The sequence below is a fragment of the Phoenix dactylifera genome, chromosome 14 (genome assembly GCF_009389715.1).
Source record: "Phoenix dactylifera cultivar Barhee BC4 chromosome 14, palm_55x_up_171113_PBpolish2nd_filt_p, whole genome shotgun sequence".
Taxonomy (NCBI): Eukaryota; Viridiplantae; Streptophyta; class Magnoliopsida; order Arecales; family Arecaceae; genus Phoenix; species Phoenix dactylifera.
The window spans coordinates 610,643-634,794 of NC_052405.1; the positions used below are offsets into that span (position 1 = coordinate 610,643).

General features: G+C 39.8%; 2 protein-coding genes across 2 annotated transcripts; one reads left to right on the forward strand and one right to left on the reverse strand.

The window, feature by feature from the left end:
* Window positions 1-16,972: 16,972 nt before the first annotated feature.
* Window positions 16,973-20,768, forward strand: LOC103701278 (fructose-bisphosphate aldolase, chloroplastic). Its single transcript, XM_008783285.4, has 6 exons — window positions 16,973-17,254; window positions 18,015-18,284; window positions 19,104-19,213; window positions 19,298-19,388; window positions 19,898-20,167; window positions 20,277-20,768. The coding sequence occupies exons 1-6, from the start codon at window positions 17,018-17,020 to the stop codon at window positions 20,553-20,555; spliced, it is 1,257 nt and encodes a 418-aa protein (XP_008781507.2). The 5' UTR covers window positions 16,973-17,017; the 3' UTR covers window positions 20,556-20,768.
* Window positions 20,685-23,350, reverse strand: LOC103701277 (metallothiol transferase FosB-like). Its single transcript, XM_008783284.3, has 3 exons — window positions 22,388-23,350; window positions 21,524-21,861; window positions 20,685-21,414 (listed from the first exon to the last, which is right to left on the reverse strand). The coding sequence occupies exons 1-3, from the start codon at window positions 22,561-22,563 to the stop codon at window positions 21,314-21,316; spliced, it is 615 nt and encodes a 204-aa protein (XP_008781506.1). The 5' UTR covers window positions 22,564-23,350; the 3' UTR covers window positions 20,685-21,313.
* Window positions 23,351-24,152: the final 802 nt, after the last annotated feature.

The window sequence follows — 24,152 nt, forward strand, 5'->3', positions numbered from 1 at the left end:
AGGGTCCTCTGGTTGCCCATATATATAGAATTGGGTAAGTATCCGTTGTCTTATTTGTTGGGACAACTAGCCTTATTCACTTAAAGCATAGTAATGACTCCTCATAAAATATTTGCGATATTAATTAATGTATTGATTATGTATTTATGGCCAAACTAGAATAATTCTTGCTTAGACCATAATTACAGCTGCTTCAATAATTTTTGGTGTTACTCTAGGGCAGAACTGACCATCATAACATATCGGCCAATACTGAGGTCATTCACCTTGGTCAAGGCCAACGTCAAAAAAATCGGAATAATCCAAAATCAGGATGACCAATATTTTTCCCCATCAGTACCTTTTATATATACATACATACTTTACTTGGACATGTAACTATTATGATAAGAATAACATAGTGGGCATGGAATTAACTTCAGCTCAGCCTTCCAAGATTCCATGCCGATAATGTCATTCTTACGATGAAAGTTACATGATTTTTTTGGGAGTAAAGTGCAAGCGAAGTATCTGGATGGTCATCCAGATAAAAAAAGCTAAAACAATGTAGAGGAAAAAAAAAAACTACATTAGCTACCTACTGATATCTCTCAATGGGTATTTAGTTTACAATGACGACGTTAAAGATTAGTAACACCTGAGGAAGCCAATGTTGTGGCCGCGTTAATAACAGGAATCTGCCGGCCTGTCCATGAGAAGGAATTAAGCTTGATTTGCTGATGCTTTCATGGTCTGCAGAGCCTGTGACGCAAAAAAGCTGGGCAATAAATAATGTCGTTAATTCTCGCAGCACTCACCAAATCGTAAATTGATTCATGCTCGAATTCTTCAAACATTTATTGAAGCCATGTTGCCACCAAAAAAGCTTCATGTAATAAATATGGTAGATGATCCATTGACCTGATCTCACAAATTCCAAGCTATGTGACCTATAAATTGCGATTTCTAGAACAATTACAACTGCTTCAGCCCCAACTAATGTCACCTTAGAAAATTTATCATAGTAATTACTAATTATAAAGTCTAAGGCCAAGAATTCTTCAGATTGTCTTAATTAAAAAAAAAAAGAGTTATTAAGATTTTATTTCTCAGTCAATCGACTCATATTTAAGAGCACAAGAATTGGAACTTCTAACCAGAAGAGTCATATATCTTTCATTTTGTGATGGGTGATGTCTTAATCACACTGATAGACTCCTGATGATTCATTCCACAAAGAAATAACCAATTATATGGATTATAAAATGCTATTTTGATGTAAGTAGCATGACGGCATCATGAAGCTGGTGGTTAGGTGGCCATGTATGCATGGATGGAAGAGCTGATGACTTGGTCTTAATTAAAAATTCTTGGAGTTAACTAATCGTATGATGTGTACCTGTTGAATCACATTGTTAATGACAAAGAATTTTGTTGAAGGGCAGCATGATTGTTCGGATTATTAATATTATTTTTTTTAACATATGTTTTTGGAGTTTGACGTTTGGAGGTTGATGCGTGAGGTTTAGGTGGTGCCTAGGTCATAATTAATTAGATAGCAAGATAGTTCCACAGGTTGGTGGTTCATGTTAATGGAGGCAAATCAATGGAGGCATCTAAGTTTTTTTTTTTTTTTATGATTGCAAGGGAGGCAAGAGACACCCAGAATGGAGACATCCAAGGTGACAAAGCCGAGTGACGAAAAGTATTACTGATCTTTTAGAACATCTGCTTTAATTGTGAAAATATGTATCGATTTGGACAAATCATAGGCACATTTTTTATTCAATTTTCAACCTTCATTTAGAATGAATATCTTCATACTATTGGTGCAGCCACTGCAATAATCATTATCAATTGGAGTTTTAATTTTATGAAAAGATTCAAAATTTTAAAAATAAAAATCAATCGTACCTTTTATTTGTTAGTTTTTTCAAAGGCTTATTTTTTTTTTTTTTTAGTTCTATATCGAATATGTGAAAACAAGTCTTCTTACTTAAATAAAAATCTATTTCTAAAAAGCATAAGTGGACTGGTGACCACACGTGCGCACCCTCAGCCTAGCTCGGCCAGCCATGCTTGTTGGTGACTATGCACCTTTTTGCCAAATATACATCATGCTCGCTTAGTCATTGGTGCTTTGGTTTTTTGGGATAGAGATTTTTTTTTTTGCTGCTTTTTTTTGGGGGATAGGGGATCCGAAAAAATCATTTGGATCAAGATTCTCAATAAAAAAATTTAAACTGAGTTGGATTGTTGTACCTTAAAAAATTACTGCTTTCCACCTGCAAATTCTAATCTTAATTTAAGCCACAATTAATATCGATGTCGCTAAGACCATAAGTGAAAAACAGAGACACCCCTGCACAAAGAAAGCCCTAGAAACCGGTTGTAAAATATTTGTTCTTTGCTAGGCTCCTTTCAAGTCACGATGCCTAGAGTTGGCAGCAATTTTGACGCAATGCTGCACCACCTCAGACCCAATATGAGAAGAGTCAAGTCAATGGTGAAGGGCAATACAGCTCTTGAGCAACCACTAGTTTGAGAGGAAAGGAAAACATCTACCAAATCAGGACGGTGACGTTAGGCCACTTAGGTTCCCTTTTTTTGGGGGCAGATCATGAACCATAAAAATTAGCAAATTTTAGAAGAACTATAACACACAAGTTGTGAGAACCAGGTCAACTGGGCCTATCCTGGACCAAAGTTAGCAGGCCCAGCCGGCTTCAAATAAAAAAAAAGAAAAAGAGAGGGAGGGAGGGTGCACGCAGGTGCAATGAAGGAAGAAGACTTCTGATGGAAGTCTCCTTTCTTCCAACTTTACTGGAGGAATCCGATGCCGAGGTGGATTCCGACCTATTTTGAGGCCCCTTCGATCTTCTATTCGATCCCACCGAAGAACCCGAGGCTTTCGGTCGAAGCTCATCGACTGATTTCTTTGATTCTCTTTTCGATTGTCGGTCATCTTTCACACCATCGTTGCACTCGAATCCTCACTAGAAAATCGGTAAGGACCTTACCACTGTCGAGTTACTTCTCTCCTCTTCCTTCCAGATTGTTTGGAGCTTTGATTACAGCCAGTGATTGCCAGAATTTGACCAAGAAGGACGACCGCTGTTTCCGCCACTATTTGTTTTCTCTTTTCTTTATTCCGATCACCTCCGCTATCGGCATTCATTGTCGAAGCCCTCAACCCCTTCCATGTATCGCCCTTTGGCTGGAGCTGGACCCCACAGTCGCCGGCAAGTGGGCTGAGATCCGAGGACAACCGAGTCAAAATTTTTCTGTCCGACCCTATTTTGGCTTGAATTTGGTCGGCCAGCTACCACCGCCGGCTGCCCTTCGTTGCATGCCACCGCCACCTTACCAGACTATCACGGTCACAACCACCAGTTTTTCCCTTTTTCTTCTGTTTTGCCAAAAAAGAAGAAAGAAGAAAAGAAGAGGAAGAAAGGAGAAAAGAAGAAGAGAGGAAAGAGAGAACCATCCCACCTTTTCTCTCTTATTTTCTCTCTCTTCTCTTTGTTTCTCTCTCTACTTTCTTTCTTTAGAAGATCTATGGAACCTAATATTAGGTCCTGTCGACCTGATCTACGAACCCTTGTTGACCCCTGTAAAGAACCCTGATCCGTCTTTGTGCCCGAGTTGCCTACTGGACTGATCATTCTGGCCCTGTTGAATGTGCTTGAAACCTTCATTGATGAACTGTGTTGATTAATCTTGGCCCTGCTTGAGTCCAATTCATTAGGTGATTCGTCTAGACTTGCCCCACATGAAACTACTGTGCACTCAATCAAGTCTTCTCGTATTATTTTATTAAAGTCATCAAATAGAAATTAATTTTATTGTTAATATTTTAAATAGGTCCAGCAGAGTCGCCTAGTGAGGTATGACATTCTAAGATAAAAAAGGTAAGTAAATCTTATACTTCTTACTAGTTTTCGAATTTATAAGTAATCCTGACATTTCTTATTAGTTTTCAAATTTTCACATATTTTTCATGCTCATAATTGTGGAGTGATTGATTAAAACCCCATTTGATTTTGATGAGCTCAAAGCAATTGAGTATATCTTGTGATTACTAATGAATTCAATTGAGTGTTTCAGTGAAAATCCTGTCCAAGTGTTTCTAGACTTGGTTCATAGTATTTTGGATAAGTTAAGAAGTCTGCATGAACCAATGTCTGAGACTCGAGTCGACTCCCGAGTATCACGAGTCGACTCCAAGCGTATCAAGTTCACTGGCACGAGCTCGAGTCGACTCCAGATTAGTACGAGTCGACTCCGACTGAGAACAGAAGGAAGAACAGAAAGCTTCATCTCAGAACCTGTCAACGAGTCGACTCCTGAAGTGCGCGAGTCGACTCCAATGTTCACCGAGTCGACTCCAGGGAAGTAAGAGTCGACTCCAAGCAGTCACAGGCAAAAAAGTCAGAGAACGATTTTCGGACTCTGAGATTCGAGTCGACTCCCGCAGTACACGAGTCGACTCCGAGACTGAGCGACCATCAACAGACAGAAGACCATGTTACTGCCTCTGAGATTCGAGTCGACTCACAGACAGCTCGAGTCGACTCCAAGACAAGCTTCACGTCAAAAGGCAGAAGACCAACTTTCGGAAACTGAGAGCCGAGTCGACTTCAAGGAGGTTCGAGTCGACTCCAAGACTGGATGAGCCAAACGACAGAGAATCGAGAGTTCGGGCTCTAAGATTCGAGTCGACTCCCAGGACAGTCGAGTCGACTCGAGTGGACAAAATTCAAATTTGGATCCACGGACTTCAGTGGATGAGCCGACTCCAAAAATTGCCAGGTCAACTCCAGAAGTTGGCGAGTCGACTCCAGGTCAAGACGAGTCGACTCCCAGTCAAGACGGCAACTTTAATTCAAATTTGGAACAGTTGCCGAGTCGACTCCGGAAAAGCGTGAGTCGACTCCTGCTACAGACGAGTCGACTCCTGATCGCGCGAGTCGACTCCAACCCACCAACGGTCATATTGTCAGGCTGCGCAGAGTGTGCAGAACGGCCAGAAAAAGCAGAGTAACGGCTAGTTTCCGTGGGGGTTGGCATAAATAGCCACAGAGGACTGTAGCAAGGTAGAGAACAGATATTCCACTCCAAGCATTCAAGTTTTCAAGCTCTCCAAGTGCTCTTAAACGAAAAAGGGGAGATCTGCATTTACTGCTCCAACAACTTCTTCCCAACAATCAAAGCTTCCTCCTCCTGCATTCAAGTCGACCACTCTTTCAAGAGGAGACCGGAGTTCCAGAAGCCATACCTCTTCACCAGCTTAAAAGCGTTTGAGGGCTTCTAACTCCTTTACGATTATATTGTCTTAAATCTGCTTTTTGAGAAGCTATTTTCTGTTTTCTCCTATCTCTTGTATTTACTTGATTCAATCGGGGGATTGAATCAAGGGGTTTAAGGTTGGTTGGTGAGCCAAGTTAAAACCAACGTGTGTAAGGGTTTGATTGTGAGCCCGGAAAAACAATCGGGGTTGGTTCTAGTCGGTGAGCCTGTGAAAACCGACCGAGTTCGTTGTGAGCTCGTAAAACAACAAGTTTGGTTGTGAGCTTGCAAAACAACCGGCTGTAATCCAAGGGGGTTATAGTGAAATTCCCAAGTGAGACTTGGGGAGTGGACGTAGGAGCAAGGGTTAGCTCCGAACCACTATAAAACTCTGTGTTTGTAGTGCATTGTCTCTCATCTTCTTCCCCGCACATTACTCACAGCACTAGGCTTTAATTAAATAACTTGCTATAGTTTTTAATTAATCATCCACAAAGTTTTAATTAGCCAAATTATATTAAAAACCCAATTCACCCCCCCTCTTGGGTTGTCTATCTGGGCAACAAGTGGTATCAGAGCCAAAAACTCTTCCACTCAAGAGTTAAAAGATCAAAATGACAACCCCATTTGGATCTTCTCACATTGAGGGTCAGTCCACCCAAAGACCCCCTTTCTTCAATGGATCTGACTACTCATACTGGAAGGCTAGGATGAGAATATTCATCCAAGCCCAAGACTATGAGATGTGGTCCATTGTAGTAAATGGGCCATACATCCCATCCATATACGTAGATGGTGTTAAGGTACCTAAACTAGAAATGGACTGGGATGAACATGACATGAGGAAGGCACAATTAAACTCTAAAGCTATGAATGTGTTTTATTGTGCCTTAGACCGTAATGAATTCAATAGGGTCTCTACTTGCAATTCTGCAAAAGAGATTTGGGACAGACTTGAAGTGACCCATGAGGGCACGAATCAAGTGAAAGAGTCCAAAATAAATATTTTGGTTCATAAATATGAACTATTTAAAATGGACTCTAACGAAACAATTACATGCATGTTCACTAGGTTTACTGATATTGTCAATGGCCTAAAAAGCCTTGGCAAGAACTATACTAACAGTGAACTTGTCAGGAAAATCCTTCGGTGTCTACCAAGGTCGTGGGAAGCTAAAGTGACGGCAATCCAAGAAGCTAAAGACTTGAACAAGCTTCCACTTGAAGAGCTCCTTGGATCCCTTATGACGCATGAGCTTACCATGAAACAACACAACGAGGAAGAGTCCTCCCATAAGAAAAAGGTAATAGCTTTAAAATCTACTTCTTCTAACAAGGACTTGTCTTGCAGCAGCAGCAGTGAAGAAGAAGAAGATGAGGAAGATGGTGGTGAGGCTCTTCTTGTGCGCAAGTTCAAGAAATTCATCAACCACAAGAAGTCCTATCATCAAAGGAGAGGCCCCTCAAATTCCTACCGCAAGGACAAAGGTAAGGAAAGGGAAAGTGAGGGGATCGGCTGCTATGAGTGCAAAAAGCCGGGACACATCCGAGCTGAGTGTCCCTTACTAAAGAAGAGCAGCAAGTACAAGAAGAAGAAGAAAGCCCTTATCACCACCCTATCGAACTCCGACGCATCATCTTCATCATCGGATGAAGAACAAGAAGAGAAGGCCAATTTTTGTTTCATGGCCAACGAAAATGAGGTAACTTCCGATACGCACTATGATTTTTCATTTGATGAACTTTATGATGCGTTTAACGAACTAATGATTGAATATAAGGATGTTAATGTTAAAAATAGGGAACTAAAAGTAACTAACCAAACTTGTATCCATAAGTATGATTCTTTAATTAAGGATAAAGATGCTATTACCAAAGAAAATCTAGAACTTAAGACAAGCAACCAACTCTTAATTAAGAAAACTAATACCTTAACTAAAGATAATGAAAAACTAACTAAGGAACTTTCAGAACTCAAAAACCATAAACAAGTCTTAAACAAGGATCTAACAAAAGAACTAAATGATCTAAAAGCCGAAAATCAAACATTAACTAAAGAACTTAACAAATACAAACCCTTAGTTGAAAAATTCACATATAGTTCTGAAAAGTTAAACATGATACTTAACAGTCAACGAGTCGTATTCAATAAAGCGGGTTTAGGGTGTAAACCGAAAAATAAACAAAAACTTCTTAGTAACCTCTTTGTCAAAGCTGGGGAAAATAAAACTAAGAAAATGACCTGTTTTTGTTGTGGAAATATAGGACATAAGGCAAATGCATGTGACTATAGGAAAAGAAAAACTAAAAGAAAAATTAAACGGGTATGGGTTCCAAAAGGAACCAACTTGACTAACCATGAAGGACCCAAGAAAACTTGGGTACCTAAGATGACATGATTTGCTTGTGTAGGAGTGTCTTGCAGACAAGGTCAACAAGAACTGCTGGTATTTGGATAGTGGCTGCTCAAGGCACATGACGGGTGATAAAGACCAATTTTTCACCCTTGAAGCTAAGAAGGGAGGTGCTGTGACGTTTGGAGACAACAACCAAGGTCACATCATTGGTATTGGTAAAGTTCAAATCACCCCTTCTACTTTTATAGATAATGTTAGATATGTTGATGGTCTTAAACATAACTTGTTAAGCATTAGTCAATTATGTGATAAAGGATATGATGTTATGTTTAAACCATCACTATGTATTATAACAAATCCTAATGATAATAGTTTAGTTTTTAAAGGGATTAGACGTGGAAATGTATATGTTGTAGACCTAGAAGATCTTGCAAAACATAACCAATGTCTAGTTGTAAATGAAACTAAAGATAATGATGCTAGTTGGTTATGGCACCGTAAGTTAGGTCATGCAAGCATGGACACAATAACTAAATTAGTTAAAAGAGACTCCGTGATAGGTTTGCCGAAATTAAAATTTGAAAAGAACAAAATATGTGAGGCATGTCAATTTGGCAAACAATCTAGGAACTCTTTTAAATCCATAAAATGTGTCTCTACCTCTAGGCCTCTAGAATTATTACATATGGACCTATTTGGTCCAACTAGAACAACAAGCCTAGGTGGAAATAAATATGGTCTAGTCATAGTAGATGATTACTCTAGGTACACATGGGTCATGTTTCTAGCACATAAGGACCAAGCATTTTCCATGTTTAAAAAGTTCCATAAGGAAGTAACAAATGCTAGAGAGTCTTCAGTCATAGCCATTAGAAGTGACCATGGTACCGAATTCGAAAATCAATTATTTGATGAATTTTGTAGTAAAAAGGGGATAACCCATAATTTTTCTGCACCTAGGACACCACAACAAAATGGAGTTGTGGAAAGAAAAAATAGAACACTAGAGAAAATGGCTAGAACGATGTTATGTGAAAGTAACCTCCCTAAATACTTTTGGGGAGAAGCCATTAATACTTCTTGCCATATATTAAATAGAGTTCTATTAAGACCCATCATAAAGAAAACACCTTATGAACTGTGGAAAAACAGAAAACCAAAGGTTAACTATTTTCATGTTTTTGGATGTAGGTGTTTTGTACATAATAATGGGAAAGATAATCTAGAAAAATTTGACCCTAAATCTGATGAAGGAATATTCTTAGATTATTCTACAACTAGTAAAGCCTATAGAGTCTTTAATAAAAGAACACTAGTTATAGAAGAATCTATACATGTTGTATTTGATGACTCTAGTGACATCTCCTCTAGTAAGAAAGCCAATCTTGATGATGATATTGAAATACTTGAAGAAAAGATAGATGAGATGGGATTACAAGATGATAATCAAAAATTGATTGAAGAAGCATCATCAAGCCAAGAGCCTATTGTGGATCATGGGTTAACAAAAGCTTGGAGGTATGCTCACGGGCATCCTAAGGAACTCATTCTAGATGATCCATCTCAACCGGTTAGGACTAGAGCATCTCTTAGGAATTTGAATAACCATCTAGCTTTTGTTTCACACTTTGAGCCCAAACATATAGAAGAAGCCGAGAATGATGTAAATTGGATAAATGCAATGCAAGAAGAACTAAACCAATTTACTAGAAACAAAGTGTGGGATCTAGTAGAGAGACCTTCTGAATATCCAATAATAGGTACAAAATGGATATATAAAAATAAACTAGATGAAAATGGAATTGTTATAAGGAATAAGGCTAGACTAGTAGCAAAGGGTTATAATCAAGAAGAAGGCATAGATTTTGATGAAACATTTGCTCCCGTAGCTAGACTTGAGGCGATTAGACTTCTATTAGCATATGCATGCTCTAAGGACTTCAAGCTATATCAAATGGATGTAAAAAGTGCTTTTCTAAATGGGTTTATTAATGAGGAGGTGTATGTAGAACAACCTCCTGGTTTTGAAAATCATCAATACCCTAATCATGTGTATAAACTGAACAAAGCGCTTTATGGACTAAAACAAGCACCTAGAGCATGGTATGAGAGACTTAGTAAATTCCTATTAGAACATGAATTCTCTAGGGAAAATGTAGATACAACATTATTTCTGAAAAAGAAAAATAAGGATATGTTATTAGTACAGATCTATGTTGATGATATCATTTTCGGTGCTACTAACAATCGCCTCTGCGAGGAATTTGCTGATTTGATGCAGAGTGAGTTTGAGATGAGCATGATGGGAGAGCTGAACTATTTCCTCGGGCTTCAAATCAAACAATCTGAAGGAGGCATCTTCATCAATCAAGCAAAATATATCAAGGAGATGCTCAAGAAGTTTGATATGGAGGGAAACAAGTCAATCAGCACCCCCATGAGCTCATCATGCAAGTTAGACCAAGATGAATCAGGTAAATCTGTAGATCAAAAACTTTATAGAGGTATGATAGGTTCTTTACTGTATCTTACTGCAAGTAGGCCTGATATTATGTTTAGTGTGTGCATGTGTGCTAGATATCAGGCTAATCCTAAAGAATCACACCTAGCTGCAGTTAAGAGAATCTTTAAATACTTAATTGGAACTAAGAACATAGGGCTGTGGTACTCTAAAGAATCTAGCCTAAACTTAATAGGGTACACAGATTCAGACTTCGCTGGATGTAAGCTTGATAGAAAAAGTACCAGCGGGTCTTGTCAATTTCTAGGAGAAAACCTAATCTCATGGTTTAGCAAGAAACAAAACTCGGTTGCATTATCCACTGCAGAAGCTGAATATGTTGCAGTCGGGAGTTGTTGTGCTCAAATCTTATGGATTAAACAACAATTAGAAGATTATGGCATTAAACAAGATAAAATTCCCATTAATTGTGATAACACAAGTGCCATAAATCTAACTAAAAATCCAATTCAACACTCAAGAACTAAACACATTGAGATAAGACATCACTTCATAAGAGATCATGTATTGAATGGTGATGTGTCACTCCAATTTGTGTGTACTGATAATCAATTAGCAGATATTTTTACAAAACCCCTAAGTGAAGAGAGGTTTAGTGTGCTTAGAAGGGGATTAGGAGTGATTGATCCATCCTAGTGGGAGTTTTTCAGTAGATTAATTGATTTTGATGATTAGAATGAGGTTAAAATAGAGTTTCTATGCAGTGATCATCAAATCAGTCCTTAATTAGGTGATTTTCCCTCATTTGGCACGATTATGGCATGGTTTTTAGGTGCGTGCCAAGGTTAGAGACGACTCGAGTAAGTTTCAGAGCCGGCTCCTAAGGGGGAGTCGACTCGCGCATTAGCGGGAGTCGACTCGCAAAGTTGGCAGCTGAGGGGGAGTCGACTCGCACACTGTCGGGAGTCGACTCGAAGTCTACATGCGCTAACAGAGAGTCGACTCGCGCATATTCTGGAGTCGACTCGAGATCGAGTCGACTCGCGACTCAGGGGAGTCGACTCGCAGTCGGGATCCGACTTTTTAACCCTAGGTTTGTCGTTTCGCAAACACTTTTCCTTAAGCCGCCACTATTCACAAAGCCCTAGAGCCGACTCCTAGGTCATCCCCGATCGTCTCCAAGCCCTTTTCCCGTCGATTCTTCGCCGGACATTGAGTTTCCGTCCGTTCCTAGGTCATTTCCGGTCCGTCCCGAGCTTCCTCTGTCGGTTCTTCACCGTCCTCTAGGTATTTTTCTTCCCGTTTAAGTCAAGATGCCTCGTAAGACCGTCGTTAGGAAGAGGTCCCGTCCCGAGGCCGGTCCCGAGCGACGCTCCAAGGCGCGGCACGATCCCGCGAGGCAACCACCTCCGGATCGGTCCCCGCCTAGGGTGGTTCTCGTTAGGCCGTTGGCCGGGAAGGCCGTCACCTCCGGGAGGTTTGTCGATTTCGACTATCTCTCCCGGGAGGGGTTCACCATAGGCGATAGGCTTAGAGCCCAGGGCCTAGAGTACTTCCTCACCTTGGACCTTCCCACCTATCCTGGCCTAGTTCAAGAGTTTTACAGTACCGTCCATCGGGGAGATGGAGGTATCGAGGGTACGGTAGTAGGTGTCCCGTTGCGTGTCACAGAGGACCTCATTGCCCATATCCTTCACCTTCCATTAGTAGGGGTGGCTCCCGCACACCCTGAGGATAGAGTTGCGGCCCTTACGGTCGTCTTAGGGCATCCACCTCAGTCCCCCCTAGATGAGGTATCTGCTAGCTCACTTCCTATTGAAGTGAGAATCCTTTTGAGCATTCTGTCCAGGTCCATCTTCCCTAAGACAGGGAGATTTGATTTTGTGAATGAGAGGGACTTAGCTATTATGTCTTATATCCTTCAGGACACCCCGATCAACTTCCCAAAGCTCATTTATAGGTATATGTGTGAGCCCCTAGATAGACCTAGGCTCTCACTCCCATACGGGATGTTATTCACTCTTCTTTTTAGGCAGTACGAGATTCCCATTCCTGAGAGGGAACCCTCTCGTGCCTTGCGATGGACTGATCGCTTGTGTACGGGGACTATGCACAGGATGGGATTTCGGAAGAGAGAAGGGATCTGGGTTAGGAAGTCTACTCTCACTGCTCAGACCACCAGACCATCACCCAGTCCTGAGCCAGATTCAGACTACCCAGACCTTCCAGACCATCCAGACCTCCCATCCACTCCTCCTGCTCCTACCACCTTTGCCGGACCTTCCTCCTCAGCTACACCATCTATGGAGGTTCGGATTGATCCAGAGCAGCTCCGGGAGCTGCGGCAGGAGATCGTCCGAGATCTGAGGGACGAGCTGCTTCGGGAGCTCCGAGGTGCGGTGCCTGCTCCCACTCCTGCACCCGTATCTTCTCAGTTGGTCCCTTCCTTGACAGCCGTGACTGACATGACGGCTCATGTACGGGAAGAGATCTACAATATCCGGAGTTTGGTCCAGGCCCAGTTCCACAGCATGAGTGAGGTCACGAGCTCCACTCGACAGATGCGAGAGGAGATAGGTCGTGACATGCACACCACCACCGAGGGGGCCGAGCGCTTGTCGAATGTACTCATCGACAAGCTGGACGCACTTCAGACATCGGTGACTGGGCTTCAGGCGTCGGTGACAGAGCTCTCCACTACACATAGCAGAGCCACCACGTCTATCATCGCACAGCTTGGCCATGTGACAGATGCAGTCACCCTCCTCATGGAGCAGAGCCGATTGAGAGGAGGAGCCACATCCTCGAGAGGAGGAGCCACATCCTCCAGAGGAGGAGATGCATCCTCGAGAGGGAGAGCCTCATCCTCGAGGAGGCCATAGATGTTTTTGTGTTTTGTCTTGTTTTACTTTACTTATTGTATTCTCAAATGTATTCACATTCATATCAATACAATGAGTAGACATTTTATCTTCAATTATGTGCCATTTGATGTGCCATTTGTTGATTGTGCCATTGATTGTGTGTGATTACCTCCTTTTTGGTATGATGACAAAAAGGAGGAGAAATATATATAAAATATGATAAAATATGTAAAAGGGGAGAAATATTAAAAAAATATGTAAAAGAAATCAATGGAAATAAATATAACGATAAACTCTTAAAAACACACACAAATTTGTTCTAAGTGGATTCGGTACCTCGAGGCTCATTATCTCTCTTTTGGGGCTCCTAATGGAGTAATCTCCAGAATCTATTCAAGGGATATTCGGAGATTAGCTGAATCCTACTCAAGAACAAATTGACAGATTTTCCCTCTAAAAAGATAAAATTCAGTTCAAAAAAAAACTTCAAAGCATGAAGAGGAAATTCAGAAAATCAAAATATAGTTGAATGCATATGTTGAGGGGGAGAATCTGAATTTTAATCAAGCTAAAACATTAATGACATATAAGCCAAACAATTGATTGCATAATATGAAGGCTTATATAATTCCAAATGAAAGGGGGAGCTTTAACTCCGAAATTTAATGTTTCACTCCTTTCAAACTTGGATAAATTAAATTATCAGACATTTGAATTCATTTATAGATTTTACTTCATTGTTTTATGAGCAATTCATTTTACATATACTCAAAGTTTTGTCATCATCAAAAAGGGGGAGATTGTGGAGTGATTGATTAAAACCCCATTTGATTTTGATGAGCTCAAAGCAATTGAGTATATCTTGTGATTACTAATGAATTCAATTGAGTGTTTCAGTGAAAATCCTGTCCAAGTGTTTCTAGACTTGGTTCATAGTATTTTGGATAAGTTAAGAAGTCTGCATGAACCAATGTCTGAGACTCGAGTCGACTCCCGAGTATCATGAGTCGACTCCAAGCGTATCAAGTTCACTGGCACGAGCTCGAGTCGACTCCAGATTAGTACGAGTCGACTCCGACTGAGAACAGAAGGAAGAACAGAAAGCTTCATCTCAGAACCTGTCAACGAGTCGACTCCTGAAGTGCGCGAGTCGACTCCAATGTTCACCGAGTCGACTCCAGAGAAGTAAGAGTCGACTCCAAGCAGTCACAGGCAAAAAAGTCAGAGAACGATTTTCGGACTCTGAGATTCGAGTCGACTCCCGCAGTACACGAGTCGACTCCGAGACTGAGCGACCATCAACAGACAGAAGACCATGTTACTGCCTCTGAGATTCGAGTCGACTCACAGACAGCTCGAGTCGACTCCAAGACAAACTTCACGTCAAAAGGCAGAAGACCAACTTTCGGAAACTGAGAGCCGAGTCGACTCCAAGGAGGTTCGAGTCAACTCCAAGACTGGATGAGCCAAACGACAGAGAATCGAGAGTTCGGGCTCTGAGATTCGAGTCGACTCCCAGGACAGTCGAGTCGACTCGAGTGGACAAAATTCAAATTTGGATCCACGGACTTCAGTGGATGAGCCGACTCCAAAAATTGCCAGGTCAACTCCAGAAGTTGGCGAGTCGACTCCAGGTCAAGACGAGTCGACTCCCAGTCAAGACGGCAACTTTAATTCAAATTTGGAACAGTTGCCGAGTCGACTCCGGAAAAGCGTGAGTCGACTCCTGCTACAGACGAGTCGACTCCTGATCGCGCGAGTCGACTTCAACCCACCAACGGTCATATTGTCAGGCTGCGCAGAGTGTGCAGAACGGCCAGAAAAAGCAGAGTAACGGCTAGTTTCCGTGGGGGTTGGCATAAATAGCCACAGAGGACTGTAGCAAGGTAGAGAACAGATATTCCACTCCAAGCATTCAAGTTTTCAAGCTCTCCAAGTGCTCTTAAACGAAAAAGGGGAGATCTGCATTTACTGCTCCAACAACTTCTTCCCAACAATCAAAGCTTCCTCCTCCTGCATTCAAGTCGACCACTCTTTCAAGAGGAGACCGGAGTTCCAGAAGCCATACCTCTTCACCAGCTTAAAAGCGTTTGAGGGCTTCTAACTCCTTTACGATTATATTGTCTTAAATCTGCTTTTTGAGAAGCTATTTTCTATTTTCTCCTATCTCTTGTATTTACTTGATTCAATCGGGGGATTGAATCAAGGGGTTTAAGGTTGGTTGGTGAGCCAAGTTAAAACCAACGTGTGTAAGGGTTTGATTGTGAGCCCGGAAAAACAATCGGGGTTGGTTCTAGTCGGTGAGCCTGTGAAAACCGACCGAGTTCGTTGTGAGCTCGTAAAACAACAAGTTTGGTTGTGAGCTTGCAAAACAACCGGCTGTAATCCAAGGGGGTTATAGTGAAATTCCCAAGTGAGACTTGGGGAGTGGACGTAGGAGCAAGGGTTAGCTCCGAACCACTATAAAACTCTGTGTCTGTAGTGCATTGTCTCTCATCTTCTTCCCCGCACATTACTCACAGCACTAGGCTTTAATTAAATAACTTGCTATAGTTTTTAATTAATCATCCACAAAGTTTTAATTAGCCAAATTATATTAAAAACCCAATTCACCCCCCCCCCCTCTTGGGTTGTCTATCTGGGCAACAATAATATTAAATGCTGATGATATCATATTTTTAAAAAAATTAAGAATCAAGTATACGATATTATGAAACTCATGATTTATTACGAAATAATGGTTTCATGAATATTTTAATATTAATGACTAGTTTATGAACTATGAACTTCATATTTATGAAAATAGTATTTTTGTTATGAAAAGAATAATTTTATGATTATTTTACCTTTAAATGCTTATTTATGGGCTATGAACTCTATAAAGTTAATTAGTATTTTATTCATTTATGATTCAAGAAAATATGATTCGAGAAATATGACTTAAGAAAAATTGTCTTAAGAACTATGGCGAAAAGACTCTCAGATAGCTATGTATGGTTTCTAAAAGTAGGGTAGATCGACATCCAGTTGGCATACGACCCTGCCAACAGGGAATAGTAGTTGGCATACAACCTTGTAAGCAGGTAATAGTAATTGGCATACGATCCTACTAATGAATAATAGTAGTTGGTGTTTGTCGATTACAACCTCATCATGGATAAAATAGTGACTTTAACATTTAGTCTAAGACAAGTAATTTGAACAATAATATAGTTATATGGTAAATTATTTAAAATTTTATTTATGCTATACACTTAGAACCCTGTTTATGACATATTGATGATATTGCATATATGATTGACTTTATGACTTACTTTATCATATGATACTATGAAATATTCTATCTTATGCATCAATTCATGTAAAACCTTACGTTTGATCCGATAAGATAGTGAAAGGTTTACTTATTAAGCCGCGTCGCTCATAAATCTCTATTTTTATTTTTTTTCTCTAGACGAATAGGATCAGTAGGGACAAAGAATGGTACGGGCTTAAAATTTGTGCTAACAAGCTTAGCGATTTATATAGCATAACTTTAGTTCTTTAGTTGATGATGAATTTGCAGCATAGTAATTTTCTACATGTTTGAAATTAGAAACTTTGGACTAATAATAGTCGTATTTAATGGATAACAAAATTAGATTTCTATTTATTTTATTTTATTTAAAAAATTAAAAGTTAAATATAATATCAGCTTCATGTTATGGTAGGGCTTTCACTTCCATCACCATTCTCGATGAAGCCCTAATGTTCAAGTTGAAGAAGTTATGACCCCAAGTTTCTCCTGCTGAGGTCTAATCTGAGGCTAATGGAGCATCACCCATTTTTATGGATTAAAAACAAAGGAACGAGAAAATATAGAACACAAACAAGAAGCAGACCAAGACAAACCAAATGCTTCCAAGAGAAAACAGTAATAGGATTGGAACAACCAAGAACTAGAGGCATCTTCTCGCACCCCATCACCCCAGCTAACACCCGTTCCCACCATTCAAATCCTAAGGCCAACCTCCGCCTCACAACTCATATCCTCCTCCTGGCTCCTCACCACCTTAATAAACATAAATATGCACGCAGCCACTAGCTCGCACCCAAAGAGAATACTCAGCCCCCAGGGAGAGCAGAGAGCTCGAGGACACAACTTTCTTACGCTGCAAATGGCCTCGGCTACTCTCCTCAAGTCTTCCTTCCTTCCCAGAAAGTCTGAATGGTTCAATGCCCGGCCATCGTCGAGCTCTCAGCCCATGGCGGTCTCCTTCACTGTCCGTGCTGGTGCCTACACCGACGAACTCGTCAAGACTGCCGTAAGCTAACCATTTCATAATTCTTTGTGCTATCAAATATCTAGTACAGATACTAAATATGATTGCCGTGTGACTGAAGCACTGCATGAACTGCTTGAGACCATATGTTTTGATCTTGGTGCATCTTAACAGGACATAATTAAGATTTTTCGTATAATTATGGCTAGAAATTTTTTTCGCATATAATCCGCTTGTGATTCTGTTTATGAACTCCTTGAAGTTATATTACTAGGATCTTGGGGAATAATCCTAGCAACATAAGAATTCTGTACTAGAACTAGTTGATAAGTATCACTATCAGGCAGCATATATGAAGTTCTTGGCTTAATAACGCCAGTTATATTCTAAAGCTGATAAATGCAGGAATCACTGGTCAATTCACTTATCCATATGATTATTGATTAATCAGATCCTCTATGCAAGCCATAATAAAAAAAGGAAGAATCAGCGCAAAAAAATAGACTTCCATGATGACATAACCATTTCAACGAGAGAGCGATATTTTAGATGACAAACTTCTTCTAATAGAATAATTTCTAGTATGTCGGGGGATTGTCATCTCATCATCAGGGCTAGTTGACAGATATAAGATGAAATAGTCTCCTTGTTGGTAAGCTAATGTGGAATATTCCATGAAATCCTGAAGTCTGAATTCAAAACCTGCAATCAGATTCGAACATTTTACATTGTAGATTTTCTCATTCTCATATTGCAAATATGAAAATAAATTTTCCTCCAAAAAATTGAATTCTGTCTGCAGAAAACCATTGCATCACCAGGTAGAGGCATATTGGCCATGGATGAATCCAACGCCACCTGTGGCAAAAGACTTGCATCAATTGGGCTGGAGAACACCGAGGCCAACCGACAAGCTTACCGTACCCTTCTTATCAGTGCCCCAGGTCTGGGTCAATACATCTCCGGCGCCATCCTGTTTGAGGAAACACTTTATCAGTCAACCACAGATGGGAAGAAGATGGTTGATGTTCTTGTTTCACAAAACATAATGCCAGGGATCAAGGTTGATAAGGTAGGCAATTCACTCAACACCATGTTGTTATTATGCTTGTAAGTGTTCATTGGAATCACATTTTACATTCAGCCAAAGTTGTGACTAACCTGTTCGTGTCCTAGAAATACACTTCTTCCCCTCACTACCACAATCCTTAGATACAAAACTTTTCCAAAACCTCTGTTTGAGCTTTATATTTGAAAATAAATAATCACAATAAAGAAGAAGTATCTCATACCATGCAACAGCTCTTTAGGTCCTATACCATTATCATAACTCTGATCTTTGTAGTTTATCCATAACCACCGCTCGAGCCCTTCATCTCTGCTAAACCATCATTTGATTAATGTATTACTGATAATAAATAGGGTGCAGGATAACTGATTTTCTTAATCTTATAGCCTAAAGGACAATCTATTACATAACCGAGCATTAGTATAACATAAAAGTGGACCTCAACTTCAGATTGTATCTGAAAAGAATGAAGGCATACTCGGTCATTAGAACAAGTGATGAAGGAATCTCTTTCGCCAAAAAGAAGCGATGGAATAATTTATAGAGCAAAGCCTTTGGTTCTGAACAAATTCTTCTTGTTATGGTCTCTGCACATTTGCAATAACACATATGGAGCAAGATCATTTTGTAGTTTGTGTGTGCATGGATGCACATGCATGCGCAAGCATCTTCTGCATATGTATGAATATTTGTTTCTGTGACGAAAAATCACTAAGATCTGACCCAAAGATTAAAAAGCATACTTGTTATAAATGTTTGTAGGAGAGGTGAGTAACAGAAAGGAGAACTCTAATTGAACTCTGTATTTCTGCTGATTCCCAGGGTCTTGTACCACTGACTGGCTCAAATGATGAGTCATGGTGCCAAGGATTGGATGGCCTAGCATCACGATGTGCAGCTTACTACCAGCAAGGCGCTCGCTTTGCTAAATGGTGAATCTACTTAGTACCCATTTTCACTATGAGTTTTCCGACATAAATTTCTGCAGAGGCTTATACTTGTCAAGGGTTTTGCAGGCGTACAGTGGTTAGTATCCCAAATGGACCATCAGCTCTTGCAGTGAAGGAAGCTGCTTGGGGTTTGGCTCGATATGCTGCCATTGCTCAAGTAAATAGTTTTTTCTCTTTTATTGTTCAATTCCTCAAATATTATTGCAAGGTTGATAAGCTTTATCTGGAAATAGCATTCTAGAACTGTAGAACAGCTTGCAATTCGAGATTGACATCCAATCTACTTTAGTTGATAAAAATATGACTAATCCATCTGAAAAAAAAAGCAAGAATTGGAGGAAATTATTGCAGTAGGGCACTAGGAAACATACACAGAAATCTCAATTCCTGATATAAAGTTTTTTTCTTATAATTCATAATATTGCAGGAAATTGCTTTAGTTTAAAAACAACAACAAAAATAAAGTTTATCTATCTCCATGATGCCAATCAATCACAGAATGGAGCCAAATGAATAAGCACTCGATAGCAGTAGTTGTCAAACAATGGAACGGATATTACGAACATAAAATCGATTCGAAATGTTGTGAATACAAAATTGCCTCAAATATGTATCCAGTTCTTTCGAGTAATCGGTCCAAGGGATTACATCTGTGGCTCAATGCAGGATAATGGGTTGGTTCCTATAGTCGAGCCAGAAATACTGCTGGATGGAGATCATGGAATTGAAAGGACCTTCGAGGTCGCGCAGAAGGTATGGGCTGAGGTCTTCTTCTACATGGCTGAGAACAATGTCATGTATGAGGGCATCCTTCTCAAGCCAAGCATGGTAACACCTGGTGCTGAATGCAAAGAGAGAGCCACACCAGAACAAGTGGCTGAATACACCTTGAAGCTTCTCCACAGAAGAATTCCACCTGCTGTCCCTGGAATTATGGTACTCTCTTAAAAGTTTGCAGAATCTATAGCAATTCTCTCCTAAAGGTGATGACTAACAGTTACAGAAACCAAACACTCAAAATCTTTCAAATTTTTGTGGCAAACAGTTCCTCTCTGGAGGTCAGTCTGAAGTGGAGGCAACGCTGAACCTGAATGCCATGAACCAGAGCCCCAGCCCATGGCATGTCTCCTTTTCTTATGCTAGAGCTCTTCAGAACACTTGCCTGAAAACATGGGGAGGAAGGCCAGAGAACGTGAAGGCTGCCCAAGACATTCTCCTTATCCGAGCCAAGGCCAACTCTCTCGCTCAACTTGGAAAATACACAGGTGAGGGTGAGTCAGCAGAGGCTAAAGAGGGAATGTATGTCAAGAACTACAGCTATTAAGAACCTAAAGATGGTAAGACATTTCAATGCTATAGAATTTGTGAGCACTGCTATGTTTACAGCAGGAGGTGGTGAATGTAATGCATTATTCTGGAGCTGTTCTGAATTATTAAGTTTGTATAAGAGTGGAGTGGCATTAGGTAAAACCCACATTGATGGGGTAAATCGTGTTGGTTATGGCTATTACTATTGCAGATTTTTCCTCTGAGTGAAGCGAAATTCTTAAAAACGCGCTTGCACTGATAGCGCCTTAGAATCTAGTTTTACTCAAAAAAAAAAGTTAGAATCTAGTTAGGGTATGTTCAATTGGCTTGAGGTCTTTATTGTGCACAATTGATAAATCCAGAAGATGAGACTGAATTATAGAGCAATCACCACTGGAACAATAAAATTTGAGGCATTGAGGCAATATATAAGACCATAAATAGAAGAAAAGAGGAGAAGAGACACCTCAAATTTATTGCAGAAATTACAAGAAAGCAATTGCTCAACCCCATAATGCCCAAGCTTATGGCTCGCTCTATTTTTAACCTTTTTTTTTGGTTCTTTATTGGTGACAAATAACCCCTTTTTTTGATGGAATAAATGACCCCCTTCTTTAGCACTCTAAATAACTTTATAAAGGAGGCTTACAATTCAACCACCAACCCAGAAGACACCTTTGAGACACAAAAGACACAAACTCAATAGAGATAGATATCCTGTACACAACTGAATCCAAAATCTCTTCTCCATTCCCTTGACAGTGAAACCAAATGCTAGAAGGAAATATCCATCATGTCGGTGACCAAGTTTTCCATGATCACGCACTCTGCTTCAGCTCCACAAGGCCTGCATTGGAACTTTGGAAGCCCCTTGCCTGCACAAAAAGCTTCCCTTAGTCAGATTTAGTACTAGGAATAGTAACAAGAGAGAAGCCTATCCAATTTACACAGACAGAGAGAGAGAGAGAGAGAGAGAGAGCCTACCATCATAGAGAGAAGATAGGATAGGATCCTTTGGATATGGGAACTTAAGTGGACATGAGGAGAGAGGAAGCATAGGGAGGTTTTCGCAGTTGCATATCTCCACCATATAACCATCCGGGTCATGGAAGAAGAGCTGATCAACCTGAATACCACTGTCCTCGACAACTGCAGTCACGTACTCAATGCCCATCTCTTTTAGTTTGCGCTTCAGAAGATTAATGTCTGAACATTGAAAGGAGATGTGGTTGTCTTTGGGGTTTATAACACCCTTCTTCTTGGGCACATCATCTGGAGAGTTGCATTGCAGCAAATGGATGCCAACTCCATAGTTAAACAACCTGAGAATTTCCACACTCCCATGATCAGTTCACAAGTAAAATTGGTGGACCGTGCTTAATCTTAACATGCTGATTTCTTTTTAAACACTGCAAAGGAATCAATTTTTGAACCTTGGAAATTGGGATCCATAGTCTGCTATACTATACCTGCTCTATAAGAACACAGGCCGGAGTTCTCTAGGCTAATTTAAGATGTAAACAATTTATTCTTTAAATTATAAATATGAGCAAAACAACAATTTCTTTTTTTGAGCCAAAACATGCTTCAATCATTAAATAAGAGTCTTTTTAAGTGTATAAATTAGAATAATGTGATTTCATGTGTTCTGTAGAAATCAGAATAAATGATTTCAAATGTTTTATCAGAAAATGAACAGAAATTTTGAGATGAAACAAACATACAAAGATTCTTCTTTTCAAAGAATTTTTAACAAAGAAGAAGTACATAAAACTTATCCAACAACAAAAATGCAATTTTAATCTGCAGGAGGTGGGGAGGGAGGGTTTCCATAAAGTCTATTCTTACCAAGCACCATGGAAGTTAAAGGAAGAGGGTCGCTTAATGCTCACAAACCCCAAGACCTCCTCATAGAACTTCACCGACCGGCTAACCGACCTGCACACGAATGAAACATGATTCAATGACATCAATGGCAGCGGCAACGCGGCATTCACCTCCTCCTCGACAATCTCCAGACCCATCTTCGATTATTTTTCTATTACTTCTGTTCTTGAATTCTATCGGTCCAAGTGTTGCATAGATATCCTTTATACTACCTCTATCTATCTATCTATCTATCTATCTATCTATCTATATATACCAAAAGAATGGTCTTGGTTGCCACTCTAAACTCATGCTTCCCACTCTATTAGATTTGTCCTTTGTTTCTTGAATAACAAAATGGAGAAAGAGTCCCCTCCAACGAAAGAGAGAGGAAACATGTCTTGGTGCTAACGTTTAGAATGTGTAAATGATAAAGATTGGCTTCTTTCATGGAGATCATTCCCTTTACTTGAAAGAACATTACCGAATAATAAGTAAAGAAAGCTATCATGTTAATGATGACATAAAACAATAATTATTAATAGGTTTGCAATATAAACGACAGATAAATTCATTGTGCTCCTCGCCGTAATCTTTTCTTCTATGTGAGGTACAAAAATTTGTACATTCCTTTCGCAGGGAAACTTCTCTTGAGGTGAGAAGACGATGGAAGGAGTCTTTTGTTTTCTAGCATTTGTGATTGGATACTTTTTGTAGCCAAGATCAACAAGAAACTTCGTGTTAAGTGTAAAACTATTTATGATGCCACCTGGGCTACCAATCTTTACGAACCAAACCATAAAATCTGAGGACTACAAGTAACCTCATATTATTTTTTTTTCCTGCAGTACTGTTTTCTAGTTGATCGGCAAATGGAGTCATGTACCTCATCCACTTGCATCACATGCATGTAATCCTTATAGATCTTGCACTCGTATGAGCCATAGTTGTTGATCTCATGCAACATATTCATGTAAATCTATAAATAGATTTATATATATATATATATATATATATATATATAATCTAAGAAGATTTATAAATAGATTGTTCCCACAGGTATAATATATCACATAACAAGAAGTACACACCCGTCACCTTTGGAGATGAAAAGCAAGAAAGAGTTCCAAGATATGGCTATTTTATTGCATTAGTTTCCTCGCTCTTGCAGACATACTCTGCTACACAAGAATCTATAAGATAAATCTCTTAAATATCATATATACTATAACTGATATAAATCCATTACAGTATAATGGCAACGGATATCATCGACTCTCTCAAATCAAAGACCAAAATTCCAATTTGGATCCAAGTAATTAGATATAAACCGTACAATGTCAAATACGTCTGTAAAAATGCATACTTGTTCCTTCTTATTTCCTTTTTTCAGAACAGGAATGGGGGCATCAACTGTTGACATCTTTGTTGAATTTCAGTAGAACAACCATAGAAACTGCTCAACATGACTTCGAAATAACAAGTAGATCCTACGTTAATGATGGATGCAAAGTGGACTCTATCAGAATTGGATCTCAAAACCCCTCTGTATGTTTCTTCTACTTCTTCATCATCACCCCAACTTGTAATATTAGGCTCTGCATATCATTCTCCTCAAGATCCATTTCATTTGCAATGTAGTCGGGAAAAAAAGTCGAAAATTAAAAAAAAATACCCCTATGTTTAAACATCAGCTCAATTGATGGGATATAGCCTTAGCCTTAGGGACGCTGTTGGGTTGGGTAAA